General features: G+C 40.7%; 1 protein-coding gene across 1 annotated transcript in view; it reads right to left on the bottom strand.

The window, feature by feature from the left end:
- MOB2 (MOB kinase activator 2) overlaps nucleotides 1–20,411 on the bottom strand; it is a 125,174-nt gene extending 104,763 nt beyond the window's left edge. The window contains exon 1 of the mRNA XM_086749932.1: nucleotides 20,164–20,411. Within this exon, the coding sequence (XP_086606058.1) occupies nucleotides 20,164–20,180 (17 nt within the window). The 5' untranslated portion in view covers nucleotides 20,181–20,411. The remainder of the gene's footprint in view (nucleotides 1–20,163) is intronic.
- Between the last annotated feature and the right edge of the window lie 200 nt (nucleotides 20,412–20,611).

The raw sequence follows: 20,611 nt of genomic DNA, 5'->3' as shown, positions 1-20,611 counted from the left end.
GCCCTGGAGGCAAGAGGGGCCCAGGAAAGTTGGTTGATATTCAAGGATCACCTCCTCCAAGCTCAGGATCAATGCATCCCAACAAAAAGGAAGTCAGGTAAAAACATCAGACGGCCTGCATGGATAAACAAGGAGCTCCTGGACCAACTGAAAAACAAAAAGGAAGCCTACAGAGAGTGGAACCAAGGACAGGTAGCCTGGGAGGAATACAGAGAGATTGTCCGAGCAGCCAGGGATCAGGGGAGGAAACCTAAAGCCCTGACAGGATTAAATCTGTCCAGGGATGTCAAGGACAACAACAAAAGCTTCTTTAGGTACATTGGGGATAAAAGGAAGTCCAGGGAGAATATGGGCCCTCTCTGGCAGGAAACAGGAGACCTGGTTATCCAGGACACAGAGAAGGTCTGAGGTACTCAATGACTTTTTTACCTCAGTCTTCACTGGTGAGGGCTCTAGCCACATCACCCAAGTCACAGAAGGCAAAAGCAGGGACTGGGAGAACGAGGAACCGCCCACTGTAGGACAAGACCATCTGAGGAACCTGCAGGTGCACAAGTCATAGAATCATAGAATGGTTTGGGTTGGAAGGGACCTTCAAAGGTCATCTAGTCCAACCCCCCTGCAAGGAGTAGGGACATCCCCAACTAGATCGGGTCCACGGGACCTGATGAGATGCATCCACGAGTCCTGAGGGAACAGGCGGATGAAGTTGCCAAGCCGCTTTCCATCATACTTGAGAAGTCATGGCAGTCTGGTGAGGTTCCCGCTGACTGGAAAAAGGGGAAATATAAACCTCATTTTAAAAAGGGGAACAAGAAAGATCCGGGCAACTACAGGCTGGTCAGCCTCACCTCTGTGCCTGGCAAGGTCATGAAGTAGATCCTCCTGGAAATTGTGCTAAGACACACAGAAAATAAGGAGGTGATCGGTGACAGCTAACATGGCTTCACTAAGGGCAAATAGTGCCTAACCAATTTAATGGCCTTCTATGACAGGGTTATAGCATTGGCAGACAAGGGCTGAGCAACTGACATCATCTACCTGGACTTGTGCAAGGCATTTGACGCTGTCCCACACAACACTCTTGTCTCTAAACTGGAGAGACACGGATATGATGGATGCACCACTCAGTGCATAACGAATTGGCTAGAGGGCCACACTCAAAGAGCTGTGGTCAACAGCTCGATGTTCAAGCGGGGACCAGTGACAAGTGGCATTCCTCAGGGGTCGGTATTGGGACCATCCCAGTTTAACAACTTTGTCAGCAACATGGACAGTGGGATTGAGTGCACCCTCAGCAAGTTTGCCGACAACACCAAACTGTGTGGTGCAGTCAACACACTGGAAGGGAGGGATGCCATCCAGAAGGACCTTGACAGGCTGGAGAGATGGGCCCATGCAAACCTCATGAAGTTCAACAAGGCCAAGTGCAAAGTTCTGCACATGGGTCAGGGCAATCCCAGGCACAAACACAAGCTGGGTGTACAATGAATTGTGAGCAGTCCTGAGGAGAAGGATTGGGGATGACGGTGGACAAGAAGCTCAACATGAGCCAGCAATGTGCATTTTTAACCCAGAAAGCCAACCGCATCCTGGGCTGCATCAAAAGAAGCATGGCCAGCAGGTTGAGGGAGGTGATTCTGCCCATCTACTCTGGTGAGGCCCCACCTGCAGTACTGTGTCCAGATCTGGAGCTGCCAGCAAAAGAAGGACGTGGACCTGTTAGGCAAGTCCAGAGGAGGCCTACGAAGATGATCAGAGGGCTGGAGCACTTCTCCTATGAGGACAGGCTGAGAGTTGTGGCTGTTCAACCTGGAAAAGAGAAGGCTCCAGAGAGACCTTATAGCGGCCTTCCAGTACCTAGAGGGGGCTTAAGAGAGATGGGGAGAAACTCTTTAGTAGGGCCTTTTGCAATAAGGCAAGAAGTAATGGTTTTTAAATAGAAGGAGGTAGATTCAGACTGGACATAAGGAAAAAAATTTTTACAATGAGGATGGTGAAACACTGGAACAGGTTGCCCAGAGAGGTGGTGGAAGCCCCATCCCTGGAAACATTCAAGGCCAGGTTGGACGGGGCTCTGAGCAACCTGATCTGGTTGGAGATTCCCCTGCTCCTTGCAGGGGGGTTGGACCAGATGACCTTTGAAGGTCCCTTCCAACCCTATTACATGATTCTATGAAGTAAAGGGCAAAAATTCTAATAGGAAAAAAATTAAGAAAATTAAACAAAATGTATTATAAATGTGCCATTTCATTCAGTATGTCCAGCCTCAAACACTGTTGAAATAAAAAAAAAAAAATTATCTAAATTTTAGCATAGCTGGAAACCAAGATATAATACAGTTTCTAGGTGGTACAGTACAAAGTCTAGGTACAATAGTAGAAATGAGTGGCATAACGGTACGGAAGGACTGAATGATGAAATCCATAATGCAGTATTATGGTTAAATTCTCTCTGTAGCAAAAATAGTCTTATTGTTTCATCATACTTAAAGGACCAGGAAAGCTTCTAGGCTGATACACTTTTTTTCATAGATTAAGGCATATTTTACTTTTTATCAACACTGTAACTACATTAGATTAAGAGGTTGTTTTACAGTGGCCTACAAATGGAGATGAAGCAATACGATTTCACTGAATGGGAAGATCCCAATCAGTACCTTGTATTAGCAATTTAAAACCAAAGATCAGTGAGACAGGGCTAGAGGTTAATACCAGTGATCTTCCTAGTAAAACTTCTTTGACACATTCTAAAAGCTCCTCCTTTTGTAATACTTAATTTCCATTAATCATTCCGCCATTCTATTAAATTCATAAGCAAAATCATACAAATATATTCCTAGTGAGCATATGCTGAAATCCTCAGAAGTATTTCAGCATGTCAGGAATAGGCCGTTACACTATTATAATTGCAAATTATGTCACCTTTTAGCAAGTGACCAGCAACAGGCCACTCAGAAGTGGCTGGTAATGGAAGAAGGCTTGTGTTCACAGTAGTTAATGCTTACTTTAAGGCTAAACCATCTCAACTTTGCAGGCTTGCCTATGTCAGCAATCTGCACATTTGAAATAAATAAAGCAGTAGGAAGGGAGTAGTTTATGTTTCTGTTCCAGGCTGCTGCTTTCAGTATTTGTGTGAGATCATCCGTGGTTTCACTGTTCCATAATGACAGCGTGAATACTCAAACTGCTACCAGGCTACTTTTTTTCTTAATACGCACTCTGAGAAAAAAAAAAAACCTGAATCACAAACTTAGACTTCTTAGATAACTGCATCATAACAAAATACTTCTAAAAAAAGCTGTAAATACATCCAGGGGTTAAAACAACCTTGTTAGTTGTTCAACTCTTACATCATTTATGAACATACGGACTTCTGTCCTTAGCATGCACCAACTTTGTCAGAGACAAGCGCAATACATCCTTCAAGCCACATTCTCAGTAGGAGCACAAGCCTGAAGGAAATAACACAGTTTGAAAACAGGATGCGCACGAGAGATTTTTTGCATGCACATTCCCAACTTACATCTTCAAGGAAGATTTGGACTAGGGGAGAACAGATCCAAGCCCCGAGCCTTACATAACTAGCAACACAAACAGCACCGAGAGGACAGAACAACAAGATTACGCTCTGAATGCTGCTGTCTAACCGGAAGGCAAAGCCAAGAAGCCCTACAGGAAACACAGGCTAGAAGCAAACTGTCTTATTTCCTATTGCTTCTGTGCTTAAAAACATCCCCAGCATGCATAAATCAAGATGTCATTGGCAGTGAAAACAGAAGCTCAGCTTAACTCCATAGCTACGAGGCTCTGTTAATCCCTCTCTAACATTCTCACTAGGGTCCCTAGCTTTCTTTTGTTCTCGTAATATCAAGCTATGACAAGGAAGCTATGACAATGACACACACAAAAGAAATTTGTATTCACTTGTCAGATACTGGGTAAAAATATCTCCCTCATAGGTACAGTAATAAGAATTAAAGCAAGCAGAAGCTACTGTGGCATAGGGACAATCATTCCAATTTTTGAACACAAATTCATTTACTGCAGTATCCAAAACAGTGAGAACACTCACAGCTGTAGTCTAACACAGATCAGCATAAAATATCAATGTCATTACTTGCTTTTTTAAGATAATCAGTCTTCAGAAACATTCCTAGTTCATGCATACATCAGCTCTGATTTTTAATATTGTAAGGTGCAGCAAGAAAAATGCCATTCTCAGTAAGCTTACTGGAGGGAGAAACTAGAGCAATAGAAAGCAACAGTTCTCCCCTCTAAAAGGGGATCTCCTGCTTTCATATAGCCATGCTAAAAATCCAGATAGCTTTTCTTTCGACATGATTTATTATATTATATTATATTCTTATCCACATAATTTATGAGCAACTTATTTATTGGCTCATTTTGGTAAAAGGTGTACCTTCTACAGAAAAAAAAAAAAAAGGATGAAAGAGACACAGCACTCAAAATCTGCACAACTTTTCATAATAAAGGCTCATTAAGAGCTGCTACTGCCTTATTTGCTCCCTTGGCATATGATGAGGTCATCCATTGGAGAGGATTAAGTGCTTGATCACCTAAGAGATTTTGGACAATGTAATACCTGAACAAGTTAAGTTCTACTGTATTTTTAAGGAAATGGAATCTCATCAGGAAGAACTGGGGTACACGACTCAAATGTTGGATGTTGTCATACTTTAGTTATCTTTTGAATCGAGCAAGCTAAACCAATGCACATTCTCATAAAAACTGTGTGGACTGTAACGTGTACACAATGGTTTTGTAACAATTTGTTTTAAATCCTACTAAAGAATGAAGCCAGGGAAGAGCAGCGGGTTGTCAAAAGCGTAAAATGGAAACAGTTCCAAGGAATATAAAAAGGTCATTTCCAGTCACTACACAAACTTGATTTATTCTCAGCACGATACCAACAAATCAGAGGTAGCATTCAACTGATCAGCTGTTTGAACTGGCTTGGTTATACATTACTCCTCGCAGTACCCAGCAGAATCGTATTTTCTTCATCTACATACTTAGATACTACTTACATGTCTCCTGATCAAGACTCTTCCCCTGTATTTATACTACATAAATAAAAGCTAGGATTATTAAGCTAGCATGCTACTAACTGTAAAACTTTAAAAATATAAAGTGTATTTAGATTACATCTGAGATCTCTCTTGTGCATATACACAAAAAAAAACCCCACAACCCACAAACCACCACCAAGTACTCACCTAATGAGACCAAAAAAAAGTAATTACTATTCTTTTCTATCAAGGATCCTCACCATTAGCATTTAAAGGGAGAGGAAAATTCTCTTTAGTATTTACATAATTTTAAGTGGCAATTACATTTAGGGAAAGCACCTTCAATAATCTTTTTGCTTCATATTTCCAGATGCATATTTCCAGATTCCAGAAAAGTAATTCCTACTGAAGGATTATAATTAGCAAACTGTGCTTAAACATTAACATTATATTGGCATTTAAAAGTCACAAAATATCACCATAGCCTTTAGATTGTGACAAAAGTTTATTAAAACTTTAGAAGCTTCAGCTCAGGATAGCCAAGAGGAGTATGCAAGTTTTAAGTATTTAAACTGTTCAGGAAGCACTACAGATTCAAGCAGACCAAGGCCAATGTACCATCTGGCATCTCTGAAAACACATCCCAGGTCCAAGATGATATTTGTTTTTAAGAAGGAGCTTTAATAAAAAAAAAAAAAACCAAGCAAGTACAGATTAGAAAAACAACAGTAGATCAAAAATACAACTCATACATATAACCAAGTGGTCTTGTTTCCAAATTTACATTCTATTCTTGCTGATATTAAAACAGACCACATCTTAATTCTTACTTCTTTCTAGGGAAGGGAGAAAAAAAAAAGCTAGTGTATTTTCACCTCTGGAAAACTAGTAATAAAAGGAAGAGCACCACCACGATTCAATACTAACATCCTGAGATACTTCTAATTTCATGGAATTTCAAGTCTTCTCCCCCAAGAACCAATTTCTTTTTTTCCCCTCATTATCATTGCATTATCAATATCATTAAGAGTTACTACAAGGATTAACATATGTCTAATGACAGTCACAGTCCCAAGGGTGACATTTCAACAATAGGGAACAGTAAGTACCAGGAAGAGTGACTTCATCATCCTTAGGAACCAGATACTGTAATTCAGGGCCTCTAAATAAATGCAAGAATGAAATATGCTAACAAGAAAGCTGACATAATGAATAATAAATCTGAAAAAGTTGACGTTAGTCCAAAAGTATTAATTTAAAACAATGAAGAAGAGTTATGAATTTATTAATCTTTCTGTAAGACACATCACAGAGGTGCAAATGCACAAATAGCTCCGACTTAAAAATCAGGAGGAAAAGTATTCCATTAGTACTACTTAGAATTTTCCAAACTTAAAATCAAATCACCAACGAATACAGTTCATACTTTTGTTAGAAGAAACGGATACTGGAAATGAGCGTTACAGAACTTATTCTAGAATGGAGTTACATTTTTGGCCCTCTATAACAATGAGATTTTTATGAAGTATTTCAACTTCCTATATGTTGGAAGGGGAGGTACTGGTAAACAGAAGAAAAGGTTAAGCTTTACCCTGCTGTTATGTAAATGTGCTCTGGATATCTATCTCTGCATCGCAGGACCATGCATAATACAAAACAACAAGCCCAGTATGCCATTTCTGACAATGGCCAACACTAAAGCGATTCAGAAGACTCCATAAATCTCTGGAAATGCAGCTAATTGTCCAACACTATATCCCAAGAGAAATTTCTTCCTGGCTCCAACTACTCTGCTTTGATGCACGGACTGAAAACCAGCATTCTCCTAGCGAGTACACTTGCTAATGTGGTTAATCTTTACAGAACTGTATTATTTACCTTAGTGAATCATACAGTCCAAACCATAGCTCAATTATGGCCTGTATACAAAAATTCTTCCTATTTATCAGTATCCTAACCTTTTTTGTTATGCAAGACACCAAAATTGTTCTGTATTGTAAAAGTATGCTGGCAAGTCAATTGTCTTTAAACCCACTTTTGCCTTATTCTTGCCCCACTTTTGAACCTGCTGTTTTCCACGTGATGAAGCAGAATAAGTATTTCCTGAAACCCAGTTAATCTGAAGTTCTTCTGGATTTGATTTTGCAACAAGAGCATAGCGGATAATTCATTCTTTCTTTGGAGGTCTGAGACAACACCTGCTGTGATACTCACATTGTCATTTTACTACTAAATTAAAAAAAAAATTGGCGCAAAGAAGCAAATCCAAAATGAGATTTAAAAGTAATAGTTTCATGTTAGTAGCTGGCTGTCACTCTAGAATAATATTTGTTTTAGCAGCCCTGAGTTAATGAGTAGCCCATGGCTATATGATAACCATTGTCTTCCTTAGAGATTAGACTCCTTTTTGGACAGGTTTATCTCACAATATTTTTACTTCATGTCCTGTGCACTCCACCCACATCGCTAGTCTCCAGGGACCTTTGGGAAACAAGAGTTCCTGTAAGCAGCCACATTATTACTTTCAGTGGGAACATGGATCCAACTTGGATTAGTTGTTGCCACAGCTGTTCGGTCCTGCCTTTTTTTTTTTTTTTTGCATGTAAAAAGTCCATATAATTGGGCATGTACTAGCAAAAAGATAAAGGGACAGTCAATTTCAGTTAGATCCTTTGAGAAACTTCATCTTGGCCACATCCTTTCATAATGATACAGTACTTTTCATCCAAAACATACCAAGGCTAGGATGCATTATTTTAGTTAATACAGACCAGATCTATTTCATTGTTTGGTCAGCAATGCCAAACAGGTGAAATTAACTCTCCCTCCATCTAGCTAGCAAAACTTTGTGCACCATTTTTAAAAAGTGTAAGTGATTTAGCGGATTGTAGAATTAAGAGGAATAGGGAGAAAGAAGAACATCTTCACACTTCACTTTGCGAAGAACAAAAAGCTCTTGGTGAATTTGGTTTGCACACGCAGTCTGGCTCCCTCATTACAACAGCCTTTGACCTCCTCCAAGTCTCCTGTACTTTTTCATAGCTCATTTAACAGGTGTCTAGTTTGACTTCTAGAGTACTTGATCGACATAAAATAGCAGCAACCACAGAGCCGTTACCAAACTCTAGTTTCAAAGGAAATGGCAGAGGACACAATTTTGCACGAAGTTGCACATTTCAGCCCAATCATTTTTCCTTTCCATCACACTATCAAAGCAAGCCCTCCAGAAAGCAAAGGTTCTTTCCCACTCAGGTACTGTGTAGCCCACAAAGAGCGCACCAATCTGGTAGTTAGGTGCCCTCCAGTTCAAATCTCACATCAATCAGAAGACATCAGTGGTTCTCAGTCTTAGCCCTTGAGACTGATCAGTAGTATCTTTTGGCCTAACTTGTGATACCATCAAATTGGATACACCGGTTTTTGGCATAACTAAGACTAGAGCCTTTGTCTGTAAAGTCACAGACCCAAACAAGCCACATCCACACCTTATAATAAAAGTGTGCTAAGTCCACAAGCAGAAGAAAGTATCACATACAAACCATGGGACAAGAACTACTGGCCATGGGATTAAAGGGCAGGCAATAACGTTCGCAGCCACAGGCAACTGAAAAGTCACAACAGACAATACACTGTGACACATGGACAGCAAGTTGCAGGCATCTATTTGCAAAATGTGCATGTGTGATGAATCTGGCCACAGACGTTTATCTGGATGAAGGATAAATTACTCCTTCAGGTCAGGCACCTAACGGAATTCTCCGGATCCAAGTTCTTCATGCATTTGTTTTGACATCTACAGTTCAATTACAAACAGTGATTCTACAAAGATACTATTGTGTGCAGTATTTTATAAAAATATCAAGGTCTTAGTAATAATGAAAAATAATTATTATTCCTTTATTATACCCAGACGGGAAGTGATGATGTATGCGCTAGCAAAGCTTTATTACATGTATAAGCACCTTCCTTCTTCCCGTATTTGCTTCCTCTGCTCAAATTCCATCTGCTTACTTTAAGAGCATGGCTGCTCTTAACACGGTGGATCATCAGTCTGGTGATCTCTCTCAAGCACTCTCAGGTTTTCTACACAGGAAGTCAAATAAAGTTAAGAGTGAATTTTAATTGTATCTGCTAAAACACATTAAAACACTCATGGAAGTTGTCATTCAGAAGTTAAGCAACCTTCATGATAGCTTAATTCGTGATGCCCACAGAAATATTTAACACCCTTTTATTTTACATTTTTGGCTTGGCTTAGAAATACTGTAGATAGTTGACACACCCTAAACAAGTAGAACTAATGTGCTGAAATGAGTCTGTATTTATTATAAAGTTACTTCCTTCTGAAGAAATTTTTGTAAAGTAGGAAATAAAAAAAAAAATAGCCAGTTTTTCAGGATATATGTTTAAACATGGGAATTTAAGAGATCTACTAAGCAAGACTATTTCTTATTTTATGTACTTAGAAAAAGGACTACATACATTTCTACTTAAAAAAAAAAACAGCAAGTGATTTTGTCCTGCAAGGCAGTGGATAGTTATATTGCATATGTTTCATGAACTGCAGAAAATATTTCTCCATTAACAAGATAACTAATTTCACGTGTTCCCAATCAGTCAATATAGTAAGTTTTCACTCTACCTAAAACCAAGATGAACTTGATTTAAACAAAAGCATTGATTCTATTAACAAGAATGAGAAAATGCAAGTCTGTTAACAAGTAAGTAATATTTTGCCTACCTGTAAAGTTATACCAGAGCTGCCTATATTTTATTTTAGTGGATGACTGGGCACATCCTGCCCGAAACAAACCTGGAAAACACACTTCTAAACACTTTGAAAAGAACAAAACAAAAAACATCACCCTACAGTACTGTGTGAAAACAGGAAGGCTACCCTTTAGAAAGTAAACCAACCATGTTGCCTATAAACTTGCAGCTACATACCTAGCTGTGCATTACAAGCATTAACACATACTCTCCCCTTTCATAGATGAGTTTTCATCGCACTTCACTCCACCAGCTCAAGCCTCAACAAGCTCAAGTGACTCGGGCCAGTACCTTCATATTCAGCAGGGTGGGGCAAGAGAGACAACCTCATTACAGACACTCTGAGGTTACAAGAATGCAAATCACCAAATTCAGCATTTTGAATAGCACTCAAAGTTACAACCTGAGCTATACTGGACCACACAGTAAAAGCCTATCATATGCCTAATAAGAAACATTAATAAGTACATCCAAAAGAAAAACCTGAAATTTCAGGTTAGTCTTCAAAAATGGCTCATAACCAACAGCATCACAATAATCAAGTGAGAAAGGAACACAATGAGAACAACTATTGTTAGATGCCCATCCAGGAATACTGTGCAGAAGAAATAGTACTCCTTAATGCCAAAAAAAAATCAAGTAGCAGAGGGGCGCCCAACCGACCTTCTGCTTAACAAGGTTAAGATTACTAGAATTGAACAACAACAAAAAAAAAACCAACAAAAAAAAACCACCAGCAATAGTCACTAGGCTGAAGTATCTCCTTCACTATTTCTTCTGTTCATCTCTTACCAAACAGTCTTTTTCCAAACCTCAAAAATCAGCTAATTACAGAAAAAGGCACTATCTGGCTACAACAAAAAGGAGACACAGATGAGACCCATCAATACGTCAGAACTGCAGGTTAGCACATGCACCCCAACCAGAAATTGCAAATGAACCACAAAAGGCTGGCTCACAGAACAAAAGGAAAGATGACACTGGAGTGGATTAGGTGCATCTGAGTATCTGGATATTCTTGACTAGAACGAGCGAATACTCCCATTTCTAACATCTTTCCTTTCCTAGGAGAGATTCACATAACATTAAACAGCAAGACCAGTGCTCACCTGTGGCTTTTTGAATGTAGGCTGGTCAGCTCCTTCAAAAGGTACCAGCCCCCTGCGAAATCAGCAAGTGAAATTTATTCAGCTGACACAGGGCTGTAGTACTAACATGGTGTTGTTCAAGACACCCTACTAACATAAATAAGAGATACAGGTACGCCCAGAAGCTTTTTCTTCCTTCCCAAAGTACCTCTGCTGGTCTAATTAAAGTTATTAGCCCTCAGTACAAACTTGGTCCCTTTTATATCTGATGGAAAGTTAGCCACACACTAACACATTATTAGACATGACAATCATGAATGTTACAGACTGGAGTTCCAGCAACAAGTGGATATCACCAGAGAGAAGATTGAAAAGAAAGCTACTACCATTTATCACACTTGACACAAACTTGAAACCACAGAGTTAACTCTGTAACCTGAGCCCATCCGCAAAGTAGACACAAAACACCTCCTTGTAAAAAAACATCTCCATCCAGTTTTGCATAACCTGTTAAGATACACTGTCTGGAACAAAGTCTGTCCTGATCAGCTCCCTGCTGTTTTATGAGAAACCATACAAAAGAAAAGTTCTCTAAATTAGGAAATTCTAGCCTCAAAGAACATTAAGGTTGTAAAATGAAGCAGGTAAAAAAAAAAAAAAAAAAAAAAAAATTCAGTCTCAAGGTCACCTCTGTTCAACCTGTTTCACACAAATTATGTGTTTCATGTATATAAATACTAGGAGACACTTCAGGTAAAAGTCCCAAAAATTTACACATTTCAGTGCAGAGAAGGGACAGCAGTGATCCAATCACTGAACACTGATGACAAAAATATTCAATTAACAAAAAAAAAAAAAAAAAAAAAAAAAAAAGAGCATGCAGATACATTCTAAAGAGCTCCAGTTACCAGACCTGGATCATTTAAAAACAGTGTTCTGCATGCTTACATTCTAGCTTAACGCGTTTACTCTTTGAAAGTTCAGAGTAAGAAGGAATTTGACTCACGACAGTCATTCCTGTCTTGATTCCAGTTTAATTTCTGACATTTTTCAGGGTTTTGAAAATTGTATTTAAATTCTGGTTCGGTTTTGGGGTGTTTTGGTTTTTTTTTGTTTATTTCGGGGTTTTTTGTTTGTTTGTTTTTTGTTTTGTTTTTTTCCCCTGCGTTTCAATGTTCTTTTGCCATAGTCAGAAACAGAGCTTTGTGGACTGTGTGAAGAACTTGCACCCTGACCAGCTTCTCATGGCTGGCAGAATAAAAAGAAACTAACTTCAGAGAAAATTGCCATTTTTTTTCCCCTCCAAATGCTAAAATCATAGTGCTGCTGTTCAGCCATTTACAATTACATCCTCATTCTAACTCCAAAATTCAATTATTTAAAGTTATTGCACACTGTCTCAGGAGCAGGTATGCTCCTGGAGTGCAAGCGTTTGAAGTGGTGGAACAAAATCATGAAGCAACAGTTCTTCCTTAAGTAGTCTCATTAATATAAAAGTCTCCAATAATATTATAGGAAACATTACTGCAAAAACAAATTTTAAAAATCAGATTTATTAATTATAAATCTAAGCACAGTCTATTTTTAATTAATTTTAAATAATTCTTAATTAATTAAGAATAAGACAAGTGGAAAAATTGCTAAGGAGAGTATTAAAAAACCTAATCTAGCAAGTGAGCTTCACAACCTTATCACTGATTGTAGAAGGCTAAACATGGGTTAAAAATGATGCACAAGATTACTTCAGTAGTATTCCATTAGCAAAAACCCACATTAAAGTTGTTTAATAGGTCAGCAATGATTGCAGAATATGCGTATCTCGCAACACCAAGTTCAAACTTGTATACATAGCTATCTAAAAACTGCAGTCGCTTGTTAATTTTACTTTTTCAAGTATGCTTGCTCTGGGCCCACATCCAGTAGATGTAACAGATGGAAACTGCCAGCAAAATATGGCAAAGCTATGTAGGCCACCATGCGTGAACCAAGCTTCCCGAAAAGTCTCTGGAATCAGACTGCTGGATTCAACCAGGCACCCAAAATACCGCCTACCTTCACATTCACACCATGACAGAACCAGCACTTTCCGCAGATAGATGACACATCATTTAGAGCAAATTATAAATTTGGAGTTATTCACAAATATCCAGTTCACTATATTTACAGCTTAGCCATAAACTGAACGTAACACAGTAGGACAGCAACTCTGACAGTTCTCTGAGGCCATCACCTGCTCCAAGGTATCAGCCTAGTCATCGCATCTCTTATTTTCAGACTTTCTGCAGTTCTTCCAAACAGTTCAAGCAGAAGGATACATCATCAGAAAATCACTAATTATTTCCAGAGTAATTACCACTAATAATCATATTACTACATGATTACATTAAATTGATTTAAGTTCTTGTAGCCACCAAAAAGTGTTCCCTAAGCTTTATGTTCTCACCAGCTCCATAACGCTATTCATGTAGCTATACAAACAGGCTGCAGGAACTCATTGAACTGACAACTAACCTAAAGAGAGGAAAGAAGGTAGGAGAAAAACAAACAAAAAAAAATTACTTCTCAGTCAGATGAGCATCTTCACATATCAGCCTTCCTGAATACTGGAGGAGGGTAGGATGCAGAGACACATAAGGAAGGAGTATTGCTACCCTTTCAGAATGTTCAACTCTTTTTCTAAGGCAAGTAATAGTTCATTTTACTTTAGGGACCTTGAGATTGATCTACTTTTCTTGTACCTCCATAAAATCCCTGTTAGAAAAACAATGCTCTCATAAGAACAAACCAGTATTCATTGTACTGACCAAAGGAAAGTAACTGCCTAACTGATACAAATTCTGTGGTTTGATAAAGTAACACAGGTTTCAAAATGCAGGATTTACTTGGAATTTTCTCCAATAAATGAATAATTAACTATATTAGGACACGTCAGAGTGCAAGGCTCTGCAGATTTGGGTTTCTTTTTAATTTGTTTTGCCTTACAGAAAAAAAAGCCTTAACAGTGACAATCTCAGTGATATAACGGAGCACTTTCAGAACCAAAGACACATAAGGGAACAACATGCCTGAAAAGTGTAAATTGCTCTCCTCCAGTCCTGACTCCTTTTCTACAACTATGATAGCCCTGGAAACTCATGTTTCAAACTAACAGCACCTTTCCACTACTGTACTAATTAATATTACAAGTCAATATTTAATGGCGATATTATTTTACCTACAGACTACGTTACACTGATTGTTTTCACAGCTAACTTCTGGTTTACATGAGCAGAGGTACTGCTCATGTCTGGTAAGTGTATGAAATAATATCGAAGCTTCATAAGTAAGCAGTGAACTGAGTGCAAGCAGCTCACAGACAGACCTAGATTTATCTGGGGAGAACAACCTGGGACTCCATAGGTAATGTTACACCTATAAATAGAAGTAAATAAGGAACACTTGAACATTTCCTGCCTGATGGGCCTGGACATGTCTGGTTTACCGGTTCTGAGTTATTTTCAGCTCCCTCAAAGAAGGGAAAATGGCCTGTAAAGCCAAGAATTTGCAGGGAATGTAATGCAAGGGAAACACCTGTTGTGAGGTCAGTTAAAAACCAGAACAAATACACACACTGTGCAAGCTCTGAAAGGTGAGAGGTTGCAGCACAGCTTCTAGTGGGAAGACTGCCTTATAAAGGCAGGAGACTTTCTTCACTGAAGATGACTAAAGGGAAGAAAGGTGAAAACATTCCTTACGGTTACAGCCCCTGAAGAACTTGCAGTGTTTCTCCTTTCTTCCTCTTAATAGAAATATCTGCTATAATTAGGAAATTTCAAACAGTACCTAAAATAAAAATCATTAGCTACCTTTTTTATATAAAGGTGTGCCAGGCAAAGACACTAGTAGTCTTCTTGGTTCAACTGTCCTATGCACCAGCCAAGGTGACAGCAAAGTATGCTGTGTGATTTCTCACTGTTCCCACGACAAGATGCACCCCTTACAATTAATGGACTTGATGATCCTTATGGGTCCCTTCCAACTTGAGATATTCTATGATCCTGTGATAATGCATCCCATTCAAAAGCAACAAAGATTTAGTCTAAGGGCTGAAAAATTAGCGTATTAGATTTTTATTGACTCAGAACTAGAATACTAGTGTGCTTTTCCCACATCCAGTCCTTAGCTGTTCTAGCTTAAGGCTAGTACTTCTCTGCATAACAGTATTACTCATATTTCACCGTAGTGTATCTTGAACTGGACAGTGTCTTAAGGGCATATGAGGAAATTTCTTAAAGACACTTCCATAAATGCAGAATGGAAGACAACAAAACACCAGTATGTCTTACTTTTCTTGTAGCCTTCAAAATCACTGCTGGGATAATGTGGCAAAATCCTATAACCAAAACAAGTGGAAAAACTGCTAGCTTTATTTTAAGCCCCTGACAGTTATAGTTAAATAAAATAAATGCGTGACACACAGGCCTTCTATACTAGACAAATCCAGCAGTGTGCAGACCTTGAGAAGTTCTCTTCCACTGTTTGTTAAAAATCATCAGTATAGCATATACTCAAGATAAATTTGCATAGTTACTGGGCTGTCTTAATACAACACACTTTCCAACTACCTATCCCAGTCAGATGAAGACTATGCAAGGCAACCTATATATATGGTGTTTATATTAGATTAATTGACATTACAAAGTAAAATTTGCAAGTGTGAAGGCACTGGATTAGACATTCTTCAGTTTACAGGTATAGCCACTTGCTCTGTCTTGCAGATCACAGAGCACCCAAGTAGACCAAATCTGTCTGTGCTGTCTTCAGGGACAAATATTCTGATCAGTAGGTTTCTTTTTTCTTCTGCCATCTGTATTTTCCTGATCTTTCTAGGCCACTGCTTTTCTAATTGTCCTCAAAGCTGAAGATGTGGGATCTGAGCAAAGGACAGCCTTCAATCATTTTTAGGCTCTCCTTCTCAAGTCACCAGGGCAACATACGAAAGAACAGATAATTGAGCAGTAGATGGTAGGACACTATGGACAGCAAGACCTACAACTTAAAAACTAAAGACAGGAGGAACCCCTATTGCATGCAGCCACTTCTTTTTTATTCCACTTATGCTCTAATTAAGTCTGGGAAAAGGAGCTGTGAATCTTTGTCAAGCCACTGTAAGGCACAGAAAGGCAGAGAGATAATATATTTGTGTAAAGTTAGCATGCTCCCACAACTTATTTCTTACTGTCATACATCCCCCCCCTCCACGCAAGAGCTAGACACTTTGCTGTTCAGAATAAAAAAGTTTCTACACAACAGAAGTTTTGCTTCTAAAATTTTATTTTTAACAAGCTGCTAGGTGCTGCAGTCTTCCCTCAGAAAAAGAGTCCTTCGCACCAGAGTGAAACCAAGCCATGTGGGTGAGGGCACTGACATTTTACTGGTGTCAGAAGTCCCTGTGAAAGGAGTGGACACTGCAGCTTACAAGTACAAGAGATGCTTACACTGATCCTGGAATAACAGAGTCCTCTGATGCAGAGAAAGTACTGATACACATTCAGCAAAAAATAGTCTTAATTGAAGGGTTCAGAGGTAGCATTTCACTTCTTGAGGATGCAGAGCTTTTCTTGCGCTCAGAGGCATTCAATAAGAGGTAGAGGGAATGCCAGTAGTTTACTGAAACAGGAGATTTCTTGCGAAGTTAAAAATGAAAGATCTCAACTCTCCTCGTCCATTTCCTTCACTAAGAGTCCCATTTCATAGGCCTAGCCTACATGCTGAAGGTTTAAGTAGCCTATACAAAGCTCTCCAGCTTATTTCTGCAGAGGTGGTTTTTTTTCCCCAGTTTAAAATGCATCCAATACAGGTGTTTTGCCATCACAACTATGTTAAATTGCTGCAGTTTTCTTTGTTTCAATCAGCACAGTCTATTAACCTGCTAAACTACAAAGTTTATAGTACAGATGGAGCCCTAAATCACGTTCTGTGTTTATCAGGTAAAACAGTTTGTTCCTCTCTCCTTTTTCACATAGCACTTCACAAAAAAAGGCTACAGTACACAATCCTTCTCTATTAGGAAAAAATATGTTGCAGCATCAGACATTATAGCTGAAGATTAAAAATAACTGACACCATGTCACGTTTACTAGTACCATTAATACATTTTACTCCTTTTTATGAATTTTAAAACAAATTTAAAAGCAAGTTTCACAACTGAAGGAACAATGCCTTTGTTGCTACTTTGAACTTCAAGAGCACATCAACGCTATTTGTAACACAAAAGTTTGGAATCTCTTCCAAAGAGAGTAATATAGATCTCAGTCAGATGTTGGTGAGTAAAGTAATTAAGTAGCACTGATCTCTAGTCAAAATTGCACTGAAAATACATCCTACACACAACAACAACAACAAAAAAAGCTCAAAAATGGTCTTTTTTTAACAGAGAGAATACATTGAAGAAACCACAGTCTTTCACCAGCGTCAGTATTAAGGCTATGTTCAGCAGAAGGGTAAAATATATTCACCAACCACAGAAAATACTTCGGGTTTATTTTGGTGCTAAACTGAGCACTGTAACATGCCAGCAGCTCATTCTTTTCAGCTTTCTTCCTTAGGACTTGACTGGATTTTGAAGCACTTGACTGAACAGAAGGCAGCACCCAGAGAAGTTTTGCTGTGTGACCACGTAAGCCTATAGTTGTTTGTTAATCCGTAATAAATTCACTATTGTTTATAAGCCTCAGCTTCCGTTTTTTGTACATTAAGCACTCTGAGGCGATCAGAGACACTTGGGCTGCTGCCCTTTGTGGTATGATTAGAACTTACCCTTCCCCCACTTTCTGAGAGACCACAAGTGAAGGGGAGGACCAGCAAAGAATAAAGCAGATCTTGCTCTAAATCGTCTATCGGATAAACGCGACACGAGCTTGAAGTGTAGAGATCCAGAACAGAAGCAACTACTGCTGCTGCCTAATTTAACACAACTGCATTTCAAGGGTAATTTCTCAGTATTACGAAATTAAAACACAGGGTGCTTCTCACACCAAAACATTAAGAAAGCACAACCGATAACATGACATGTACAAGAAGGGTATGGAAAGTGCATTGAAAGCTGTAACTGCAAACCAGCTTGTTACCAAATAGTTAGGAACAAGAAAGATCACAGCAACTTTTATTAGTGGTGACACTTTTTCAAAAAAGAGTGACAACACCAAGAAGCAGACTAACGCAATTTGCTCTCCAGAGGCATCAACGCAAACTGATGGGTTACTGGGAGTGACCTGTTTTCCTACTATTTCTGCAGCCCTTCCCTTCTCATACAAGGACCCAAATAGCTGAAGTTTTCACTGAAAGAAAGGCTGAACAAGCGACATTACCCAAACTTCTGCCCTGGCAGATGAACATCCTCAGTTTTTTTCTCAAAACAGCAAGGAGGATGCTTCCATTTAGACACAGAGCTGCTAACAGCAGCCACAACCCAGACAGAACAAAAAAGGGTGCCTCAGGCTTTCTACATCTTCCCCTTCAAAATATCAATGCTCTCCTTTCCTGCCATAAACCCCTTCCCCAAATTCACACAAATAGAACAAAGTTTGAAAGGAGAAAACATTAAGAGCATCAGTGGGACAATGCTGGGTTTGGTCAGGCAAGAAACGTATCAGGAAATAGCTGAGAATATGCGAGCAATGCACAAATGACTCAGGATCCATTCCCATTACAATGGTGAAAACAGGCAACTCTTTTTCCACACATAGACGGATCCGCCCACCCTGGGTAAAAAAAAAAAAAATAGAGAACAAACACCATTTTTTTCATAGCAACTTCAAAATGCTCCAGATATTTTTTGTAAGAAAATCAGCACTTTAACATATTGAGAGTTTGGCTAAATTAAACCTTGCTTCTTTTCTGCTTTACAACAGAATTCACACAAAATAAGTACAACTGCATAACGGAGGCATTTTGAGTCATCCAAAGGTCACAAAGTAAATATAACAGACCACCTGTGCTTTGTGGTTCTTATGAAACAAATTGAGACAAGCTTGTCATTTATGTTTTCATTACGACCATGTAATAATAGAGCACAGCCCTCTGACTTACAAGACAAGCGCTGCAGTACACGGCATATAGACAGACCCCTTCACAGGCCACAAATACTGCATTTCCGCTGCTCAGCCTGCCGGAGGAAAACCCAGTCATCAATATCTACCCCACAGATATTCAGCATTCACTCCGTTAGATTGAGGGGTCAAACTTACAGTAAAACGTAAGTGGTACTGACAACTATCTCAAGAGTTGGCCCCATCTAGTCTGAAGATAAGTAACAAGTGCCGTACTTTCACCAGCAAACAGTTCAGCTGCAGACAAGAGACAACGCACACACACGAGTCATCTTTCTAATACACCACATGCAGCAACTGCGAAAACACAGTTTATTTTGTATTGTAGGCGCATCACATTAGAAAAGAAGGCGACCTAGACGGTAAAGATCACATTCAGGAACCGGGCCAAACTACCGTAAAGAAGATACTAAGGGCAGCAAGTTATCACTGCAATACCGGTTTTGCTGAAGCATAAATCTACTGTTTATGCGATTTTGAAACGTAATTATTCACAGTTCACCTGAGTGCAGGTCACTGGCACAATTCATGCAAGAAATAACCGAGTTTATCTTGCTTGGGATACTGGTAGCATATCAGGTCACTCCCATCAACCGTATCCCCCTCTCCTGCACGGAGGTTTTCAGACCTAAAACCAGCAGCAAAGCGCTTTCTGCCTTCTGTCTGCGTGTAATTAGCACTATTAATCCCAGGCTGTCCGAGCCCCCTGGCGTGGCTCTGCCTTGGCTGTAATCTCCGCCGAGGTCTCCTCTTCCTCTCTCCACAGACAGCCATGTAAACCTTGGCAAGCCTTTGGGTTTAAAGCGATGTTCTGCTGCAGAGGTACGAGCAACGCCTGGCCTTCCTGTACCCCCCATCCCAAAAAGAACGGAAAGTTACTTTTTCAGAGAACGACCGCCTGGGAGAAGGCGAGGGCAGCCCTGCGCCTCCGGCTCCCCTGAAGCGCAGCCGGCTCCACCCGGCGAGGCTCGCCTCCCGCCGCCGGCTCCCGGGCTTCCTGCCGCTGTCACCGCAGGACGCGAGCAGCCCGCTCGCCGCCGCCAATCACCCACCCGTCACCCCGCGGTCGGCGCCTCCCCGCTCGGCGGGCGCCCCTCCGGCGCCCAACGGCTCGCCCTGGCGCCCCCAACGGCCGCGGGGGAAGAGGGGCGGGCGAAGGGGGGGGGGGGCCCCCAACACTCACCCCATGAGCCAGTCCATGGCTGGGTCCCGCCGCACTGGGAAGCTCCCGCGGCCGCCGACTCCCCGCTCACCGCCCGCTCATGGGGGCCGCCGCCGCTGCGGACGCGGGGCCGGGCTGCTCTCCCGCTGGCTCCCTCGCTCGCTCCCTCCCCCGCTGCCCGGCTCCGGCTGGAAGGCGCGGGCGGGGCGGCCGCCAGGCTGCGCCGGGTCCCCTCCTCAGCCTGACACTCGCGCACTGGGGCGGCCGGAAGTAAACACACGGCGCTGGCGGCCGCCAGCCGCCAACCCGGAAGCGGCACCCGCCTCCTCCCCCCCCCCCGGGCCTCGACCGCCGCCCGGGGCACGCTGGGAAATGTAGTTCGGGCGCGGTCGGTCAAGGCCTGAGGGGCCCTGGCATCCCGGGTTCCCCAAGGCGCTTCCTCCTGGCTGGGGGCTGTTGCTCACCGAGC

This window comes from Chlamydotis macqueenii, chromosome 5 (genome assembly GCF_036417535.1).
Source record: "Chlamydotis macqueenii isolate bChlMac1 chromosome 5, bChlMac1.mat, whole genome shotgun sequence".
Classification (NCBI taxonomy): Eukaryota; Metazoa; Chordata; class Aves; order Otidiformes; family Otididae; genus Chlamydotis; species Chlamydotis macqueenii.
Note: the sequence above shows the minus strand (reverse complement) of the source record. Positions and strands in the feature narration are given on the sequence as shown.